The 9390-nt window shown below is 45.5% G+C and overlaps 1 protein-coding gene across 3 annotated transcripts in view; it reads right to left on the reverse strand.

The window, feature by feature from the left end:
* EFCAB2 (EF-hand calcium binding domain 2) overlaps positions 1–7032 on the reverse strand; it is a 385449-nt gene extending 378417 nt beyond the window's left edge. Inside the window, exon 1 of one of the 3 annotated variants that reach the window (XM_069234448.1) lies at positions 6952–7032. In XM_069234448.1, the coding sequence (XP_069090549.1) occupies positions 6952–6976 (25 nt within the window). In that variant the 5' untranslated portion in view covers positions 6977–7032. Of the gene's footprint in view, positions 1–6776; positions 6904–6951 lie in introns of those variants that run through there. The other 2 variants (XM_069234450.1, XM_069234449.1) reach the window with 2 other exon arrangements.
* Between the last annotated feature and the right edge of the window lie 2358 nt (positions 7033–9390).

Genomic DNA, 9390 nt, shown 5'->3' on the forward strand with positions numbered 1-9390 from the left:
CCCTAAATTCACATACCTGCAAAAGCACAGTTCCCAACCCCAAACAATTCACATCAATATTAATAACGGAGGAATCCTTGGTGTCAAAGGGTTTTAGCGCAGAAGCAAGCGCTATTGTCTGGTTCAACTCACTGAATTCTTTCTCACACTCACCACTCAATAAAAACTTCTTGTTCTTCAACATGACCTAATTTTGTCTGCAAACATAGGAATGACTAAGGAGTAGTATACAGTCAGCCCTAGGAATGATCTCGGCTAATCTTTGTTCAAAAGCAAAGGAGCTCTATTTTGGGAGAAAATCCCTTGTCATCTATCTAGTGTCCCAAATATTCCACACCCTTCACATGAATTATACATTTTTCTTTCTTGATAGTTGACCCACTTTCCTGCAAAACACTCAAAACCACCCTCAGCATTTGATTGTGTTCCTCCCTGTTCTTCCCAAACACAAGGATTTCATCCTGAAAATACATCATGTGGGGAATACCCTTTAGTAAATGATGCAAAGCACACTGAAACACAACAGAGGCAGAAGCCAATCCAAATGGCATCCAGTTGAATCTATAAGAAGCACTATCCGACATAACAAAAGAAGTCAAAAGTCTAGAATCAGGATGCAGCACAGTCTGTCGATATGCTGAAGACGGATCCAGAATGGAAAACACTTTAGCCTTTTTAATAGTGGGAAGCATTTTTCCTGTGCTGGGGCAAAGGATGTCTGTCAACCCAGATGGCAGCATTCAGCTCATGCAAGTCCACACACAAACACAATTCTCCATTTCCCTTTTTTGTCATCAACACTGGTGCCAAACACTCTGATGCTTCAAACTCTTCAATGATTCCCATCATCATACAACTTTTTTTGTTCCTGCCAGAAAGGCTCTCTCGTGACAAGAGGAACACTCTGGGGCTTATGCTTCTTAGCCACAGCCACTTCCTTCAGTATTATAATATATGCATGAAACCCTTCAGTAAGCCTGCCTTCTCAATGAACACCAGAGGAAATTCCTCTTCCAGAGACAAAGACATCTCCTCAATTTTGGCTGCTTCTGACCATGCTCCAAAAACTTGTTCAGGGTGAGTAGCGTCTAATATTATGATTAAGTCCCTCTGTTGAGGCCATCCGATAAAACACAAACCCTCTTTGGCAAAATAAACTTTAGAAGGTACCACCACCTCTTGAAACTGTAAAATTGGCTTCTATGAACCCTAACAGATCTACGGGTTTGTTACCATAAGCTACTAGTCTGGCATCCGGGGACTTAATCATGCTATTGGGAAAATTACTCATGTACTCTTCACCTATAATAGTGTACCTAGCACCTGTGTCAACCATGACACTTACTTCCTGACTATCTATCTAGATCACACAAAATGGGTTGTCACCCCGACCTGCCCTACTGTTGTATCTGCAAAATGGCATTGTGACGCCCTTATGGCTCAATACCACTTTCCACAATTGTGATCCCTTCCTAGAATCACTCCACCTCCTACGACACGCACTTGCAAAGTGTCCCTCGAGTTTGCACTTTCTGCATTTTTGGCCTATCACAGGACAATTTTCATCAGATGCCAAATGTCCTTTCAACCCACACTTGAAACAAGTTTCATAGCTGAATTTGGACAATGCTGAATTCTCCTTTGCTGCCAGCCTAATGTTGTTTTTTTGAACCGCATCCACTCTTTCCTTCTATGCTAGTTCTTTCAAACCTTCGTCAGTAAGTTCAGCTATTTCCATGATGACAGTGGTCATTGGAAACTAAAAGCCTCCATGTTAAGCAGTTTTTCCTGCACTCTCTTATTATTGGCCCTCAATACCAGCTGATCTCTCAACATTTCATCGAAGAAACACTTGTAATTGCATGTGGCTGCCACAGTCCTACGACATAACTTCCACCGACTCACCCGGAATTTGGCTCCTATTGAGAAATTTGAATCTTTCCTCCACCTAGTTTGTTTTCTCACCCAAATTCAACATCAATTGCATCAACACTAATACATATTCATCTTCATCTTCTTCTTCATTGGTGCTGCTAATGGTGGAATATGCGCCTTACTTTTGCCTAAAGCCAGTGCTTAAGCTTGGCTAACTTTCTAGAAGTCGTAAAAATGTCTCCTCCAATGGTGGTAATATAGGCCTGAAAGCCATCTTTCCAGTTCTCCCAGAGTAACTAGGTTCCCCTGGCGTTTGTATAAATAATGTAGGTGCTGAATATCCATCTATGGCAGTCTTTTGCATATAATTCTATACACTTTCTTATTACAATCAAGCATAAAATAATCACTCAGAGTACTTGCCTCGAAAAGGGCCAAGGTTACTGGAAAATGCTTGTTTCCTGGTGACTTCTATAAGTTGTAGCAGCATGGTTCGGCTTGCAAAGCAACCAGGAGAGTAGCTCGATGAATGCATTAACACACTCAAGCTGTCCAAGGTCACACTGTGACACAACTGCATGTGGTAATCACACAGCATCTCCTAGCACTCGCATTACCAAAGAGAGCACACACTGACCTTGTGTCAGTATGCTTCAAATGTCTGAGGTCGCCCAGCTGTCCCAGTGCGAGCATCCAATCAAATGGAGCCTGCAGCAGCATGTGCGCTGAGCCGGCCAAGAATTCAAGTTTCTTGCCGTCTCTGTATGTCAAGCTGCCCCTATCTGCCCACGGATGTCTCCAATCACACACTCTAGCCCAACCTGACATCCGACCACTCTTCAGGCCACTGCAGCTAACATAGCCTCAGTGACGGTGAGTAGCAAACTGCTCTCTGCCTGCCTCTCCTCCCGGTGATCCTGGGCATACTGGTCCCATACATGGGTTTCCTCGTTGCCAGTAAAAAAAGAGAGGTGAATCACAACAGTGGAAATATGGTAATATGCTTATTAAATGAAAACTCACCAGGAGGGAGCTTGCAAGCAACTGCCACACAGCTCGATTCCATTCTGGATCCAAACCCCACCAACACTCTGCTGACACAGAATGTTACCCTTTTTTATTGGACAAAACCAACCTAAAACAAGGGGTCCCATTGGGTTCTATCTTCTCCCCAAACCTGTTTAATCTGTACAGTGAACCTCTTGGCGAGAGTTTGAGAAAATCTGGAAATTGTTATCATCAATATACTGATGTCTGGTTTGAAGTTTCTTGTTGATTCCGGCACAGAGTGCGTTGCTGTAGTCAAGTTTACTGCTAACGAGTGCCTGGGTGACTGTGCTTCTTGCGTCAATGGGTATCCACTTGAAGATCTTCTGGAGTAGGTGGAGAGTGTGGAAGTGTGAGGAAGAGACGGCATTGACTTGGTGGGCCATGGACAGTGACGAGTCGAGAATGATGCTGAGGTTGCGTGCATGGTTGGTAGGCAATGGGGCAGTTCTGAGGTCACTGGGTCACCAGGTGTCATCCTGGGCCCAGTATGAGGATCTTCATTTTGTCTGAGTAGAGCTTGAGCCAGCTGTCTCTTCTCCAGTCGGCGACTATCTTCATATCGCTGTGGAAATTATTTTTTGCTGTTGATGGTTCGTCACTGAGAGAGAGAGAATGAGCTGTGTGTTGTTGACGTATGAGATGATGCTAAGCCCACGGTGTCTGACGATCTCGGCGAGAGGGGTCATGTAGACGTTGAAGAGGGTGGGCCTCAGGGAGGAGCCCTTGGAAACTCCACATCTGGTTTCTGTCAGCTTTGAGGTGAAAGTTGGGAGCCTGACTCTCTGGGCTCTGGTGCACAAGGTGATGTGGGAGACGGTGTTGAAGGCAACAGAGAGGTCGAGAAGGATGAGGGCTGCTGTTTTACCACCATCCAGTAGAGTGCGGATGTCATCCGTGGCTGCTAGGAGTGCAGTTTTGGTGCTGTGATTGCTCCTGAATCCAGATTTGGAGGGGTTGAGGATGTGGTTGGTCTCGAAGTCGGTGAGCTGTGCTTTGATCACTTTCTCAGTTACCTTGAATGGAAATGGGAGCAGTGAGATTGGTCTGTAGTTTTTCATTTCTGTTGGGTCTGCGGAGGGCTTCTTTAGTAGTAGGTTTATCTCTGTGTGTTTCCAGTCATCTGGGAAGGGGGTGGTCTCAATGGAGCAGTTGATAGTGCTGCATAGGTCGTGTGCGATGGTGGCACCCCCTCGATCAAAGATGTGGTGGGGGCATGAGTCTGAGGGTGCCCCAGAGTGGATGAGCTTCAAGGTGTCTGGGTTTGCAGAGGAATATGTAGTACATTGAGGTGAGGGCATGGGGAGTGATGAAGTCGGCCAGAGCGTCGCTAAAGGGTGGTTGAGATCTGGGGGAGGGGGGGAGGCTGTAGATGAGGGTGCCACGGAGGGTGGTGTTTGAATTTGTTTGGATCTGAAAGTGCAGGTGTTTGGTGACAGGGGTCAGGTCATCAACGCTGGTCGTGAGACGGATTGATTTTTTATGAATGATGGCGACACCTCCTCCTGGTCTGTTGATGTGGTCCTCATGAATGATTTTGTAGCCGTCGGGGTGGCAGTGGCAATGTCCATTGCTGAGGAGGTGGTGATCCAGGTCTTCATGAAGAAAACTATGTCGGGGCGATGGAGTTGAGTAGGTCCCAAACTTCTACTGCGTGCTTGATGAGGAAGCGGGTGTTGAGCAGTATACATCTGAGGTGCCCTGGTGGTCCAGCAGAGGGGGGGGGGGGTTTAATGTGCTTGGACAGGTGAAGGTGCAGTTTCAGCAGGAGAACGAGCTATGTGTGTTCTTGGGTGAGGCACAGTGACAGGTGGTGGAGCTCCCGGTGTTGAAGGTGTGCAGGGCGCTTACGTGGTCACGATGGATGGTCCGAGAACCAGGGTCCGTGGGGCTGGATGCGGTCCTGTTTGCCTTTGGCGCGCCATTAAGAAGGGGAGGGATGTGGGAGGGGTCGCTCAGCAGAGAGGCGGAAGGGTGGGAAACAGAGTGATGGGAGGGTGGGGGCAGAGGCTGAAGGAGACAGCAGGGATCACTAAAGGAGGAAAAGAATAAAACAAAAAAAAAGAGAATAAAAAGAGTGAAAGAGGTAGAAAAAGGAAATAAAAGAAAAAGAAGGCAAACAGAGCAAAAAGAGGCAGAAGGCAGCAGACAGAGAGACTCAGGAGGCCACAACTGGTCACCAGGGATGAGGCGATGGCAAGTGCCTGTGGGTCGAGGAGGGCCTCGAACACCTAGAGCCATGCAGGTTCAATGAATGCCAGGCAGCAGCAGCAACAGGTCGTGCTGTGCGGGGGGAGCGAGGCTCACGCCCGACCAGCGATCAGTGAAGAGTCACCCCTTCGAGGCGCAGCGGACACCATTAAGAAGGGGAGGGCGGTTGGAGGGATCGCTCAGCTGGGAGGGCGAGAAACACAGTGCTTTGAAGGGGGTGGGCCGCAGGGGGAGCAGCGGCAGGGGAGATTGAGGATCGCCGAAGGAGGCAAAGAGGGCACAAAAACGGGTAGAAAAAGAGTGAAGGAGGCAGAAAGGGGAAATAAAGGAAAAATAAGGCAACCAGAACAAAAAGAGGCAGAAGGCAGCAGACAGAGACAGAAGGCCACCACTGGCCACCAGGGATGACGCGCAGGCGGGTGCCTACGGGTGGAGGAGGGCCTCCAACACCAAGAGCTAGGCAGGCTCAGTCCACGCCAGGCAGCAGCAGCAGCAACTGGTGGTGCTGCGCCGGGGAACGAGGCTGACTTGACCTGTGTTTCCATTACAAAATGTTTATTCGCCCTGCTCTCTTGGTTATTTTCTGCTTATTAAATATAATACTTATCTACTTCGTGTCCAGTAACGTCCCTTCTAGTACTGTTTGTTCCTTGCATTCCTGGTGCAAACAATTTGTTTTGTGATGATTGTTAATCAGAATCTACCTCATGTTGTATTGTAAAGCGCTCTTGTGCCTTTAAGGCCATGTCAGCGCAGTGAAAAAACGCAAAAAAATCAATAAACAGCACCAATGCTATTATTCTTGGAAAAAACAAATAATCTTGAATCAAGACTTCAAAACAAAGTCCAGTGCCTTACAGAACTCAACAGACTCTGCTTGTGTGGGGGCACATTTACACTATGTGCTGTTCCATTTCGTTGGGGTGCAAAATAGAAACTCCCCCTTTCTTCTACAATGCCCACACAAACACTTTTACGGCAGCGTTAGCTTATACCTCTCATAGGAGTACGTTATCTAGAAAGTAATATCACTACTTTATCTGTCATACAAAAAGGCGGGCAATATCATAAGTAACGCTTTCCAAGTGTTCCCTTTTTTGCAGTTTTTCTAAAGAGCGAACCCGACCTGAGAATAGTTGAGCACTTTACATGACCGCCCGTTACATTACAAAAGGTCAACTTTATTTTCTTTCTTTTTTTGGCACGGGGAGATGAAGTGATCTGCCCAAATTACAGGATACTGAGCCGACGACAAGACTCGACCTGGTTCCCAGTTCGTCAGTAACTCTGGACGTTAACACTGTATTCTCTCCAGGAGACTCGTGTTTTTTTACTATACATTTTTAATTTGCATAGATTCGCTCCATGATAAAACTTAATTGGTCCCCACCACCATCCCTCATCTCCTGTACATTCAGCAGCGTTTAGTGTGTTCAGCCCCTCATCAAAACGGACCACACTATTTACATAATCACAATACAAATGGACAATTTAACTGAAACGCCACTAGAGTGCTTGCTGTTCGCACTCCTCCCGAGCAAGTGTTATGGAAAGCACTACACCAGCTGTTCTTTAGTGAAAACAATGAAGCAAGAACTAAAACTATCAAGAGCCGCCAATCACCGCCCATCCAGCCCACCTACAGGTGAGATCATCAGCTACCGGCCAGTAGTCGTCCCGGCTCTCTCCTCTCGCCTTTCTGCTCCCATTTAGAATCGACAGTAGGCACGTCAATGCCCTGAAAAGGCCACTAGCCAGGCATCCCACCCAAAAGTGGCAACAGTGTACTGGGCTGTTTTGGGGGCCTTTCGCTCTCACCTGCTATATCCTGCTCGTCCGCCATGTTGCGCGTGTTTTGCAGCCGTGTGCTGGGAGAAGCAATGGGTTGCTATGGTGATGGAAAGCGTCAGCCTCCAAGTGTAAATAGGACAGTGGCTAAGGAAAAGCTTGCGGCGCGCGGAACTTTGCTTCCTTCTCACACACAGAAGCATTCCTAAACTTTATTGTTACAAAAGACAGTTAGTAATGTCTCCTTCAGCCGCAGTTCCAAACACGTCACCGATTTTAGAGCTAGTTGGCCTGTATTATGGGAAAGGTGGGCATTGTAACTACCCTGCAGCAAATTAATGATCCTTGGCAATCATGTCTTTTATTTGGGAGGCTTGTGTCCCACATCCCGCTTGTGTCTCTCACCTGAAACTAGCCATCTCTCGCATTGTATATTAATCGAAACTTCAAGCTGAACCAGCATGTTATGTCTGTGGAAGTAACACAAAATTGTGGTAACCAGGGATTGATGCCAACACCTTGTTTAAAATTATTGGCTGTGCCTGCAGAAAGTGATTTGTAATGCACGGCCACTGAAGTAAGTAAATGCAAAAGTTCTGGGATGTTTCAGATGAGCCTAAAGAAGAGTATGGTGCCTGTAGGGAAGATGCCCACATGATAACTGCCCACAGGATCGTCCTGCAGGTCCAAAGCATTGCCAATGCCATGGAAAGCAGGTGGGCAGACGATCTCTTTTCGTGAGGATACACCTCACGGTGGGCTGTCTACCCCCTTAGCGCCTCAAACGGCTTCATGCCAATAGACCGGATTCAGGAGGGAGACCCACGACTCGCTTTATTTTGGTTGTCTCCCACCCGAAATAGCCTCTGCTTCAATAGAAATTAATAGGGGAAACACATTCTCCTGGTTATTTTTTTAAAAGCTTCCACTCTCCTCTTCTAAAATGTTGACATCTATCCAAGCTATGCAGTGGAACAAGAGGACTCATAGATATGAGGAAACAATGATTTCCTTCTGTGAAGCGTTATGTCTAGACTTCTATAGCCAACAAGATCTAATACACAACTGTGTATGGTTAAACATAACACAGTTGTTAGTTAGATTTGTTTGACCATAGAAGCCTAGGCATATGCTTATGCCAAGGGAATCGTTATTTATTCATAACTATGTAGCCAGATTCTCAGGGATACCAGGTTGCCCCTTAATATTAAGAAAGTTACATGACAACCCAGCCAATCATATTAGGCAACATGGTTGGGCCTTCAAAGTGTATGCAGCCAACACCCGGTCTTTATCCATCTGGGTGGCAATCTTGGTCATATTACCACATTAATTAAGGTATGCATGTAGGCAGCTCTGTGAATTAATCACAACATGCTAAAGCCCAATCTTCAAAAAGGGGATTGATGGTTAAATAACTAATTGAGCTTTGATCTGTTGCTTTTTGACCAAATTCTTTGATTCCATGAACAACTTCATCAGAATAGGTAAGCAATCCAGGCATAAGCACTGATGCCAATTTAACACCCCATGCCCACTTAAGAGCCAAATCTAAGACATGCTTCTTCAGTTAAGAATTCTGAACCACTCTTCATTATTTTTCCTCACAAAAAGGTCATGATGTGCTTACTTGCTTCCACATATCTAATTAGTGCAATTATATGTATCTGGACCTTTGGAAAGCCGAACATGGTCAGTTGTAGAGAATTCATTAAGCAGTGTCATAGCTACTCATACAGCTAAATAAATGCAATAATATGTCTCCAACAATTCACACCTTGCATTGTCCTCTTGCGGGGCAACCAGTTCATTTTAAGATAATGTGTTTGGACCATAAAACTTTGCCAAAAATATGACACTGTTTCCTATGCAACATTTTAAAAAAATGTGTTTTGGTTTAACTTCCACGCTTATCTAATCAAGACAGGCATTGTTTGACATCGCTTTTTCTTTTATTTAGCTTCTAGTGGTTGGAGAAATCTACCTCTCCATATTCAGAGCAGATGAATCATGTGTGGTTGCCTTAAAGACCTGACTCTTTTCATGGCCTGTTGCTAGTCGAGCTCATGTCACCTTCAGTTTCATAGTGCAAAAGAGCTCTTGGGTGAACACTATGTTTTATAACATTTCTAACATAACAATATAAAGCTAAATATAAAATATATCAAAATAAAATTAGCTAAATAAGCATGTAAATATAAGAATGCTAGAGCAAACAGTCCAACAAATGTTGATGTATTACAAATGAAAACACTCACTATAAAGAGTACCCTGCAGTAAAGTCTTTGTCGGAAAATATATGTATTGGTCACATGTTAACAAAGCATACCTGACTGGTAGGGGCCATTTTTTCAGCCCTCCAATGGGGAAACATCCCCTGGCAAACATTCTGCCTGGTGCAGGCATAATGTGGCGCAATGGTTTACAAAGTGGCGCGATGCATGCTTTGTGCCACTTTGTAAATATGGC

Source organism: Pleurodeles waltl, chromosome 5 (genome assembly GCF_031143425.1).
Source record: "Pleurodeles waltl isolate 20211129_DDA chromosome 5, aPleWal1.hap1.20221129, whole genome shotgun sequence".
Lineage (NCBI taxonomy): Eukaryota > Metazoa > Chordata > Amphibia > Caudata > Salamandridae > Pleurodeles > Pleurodeles waltl.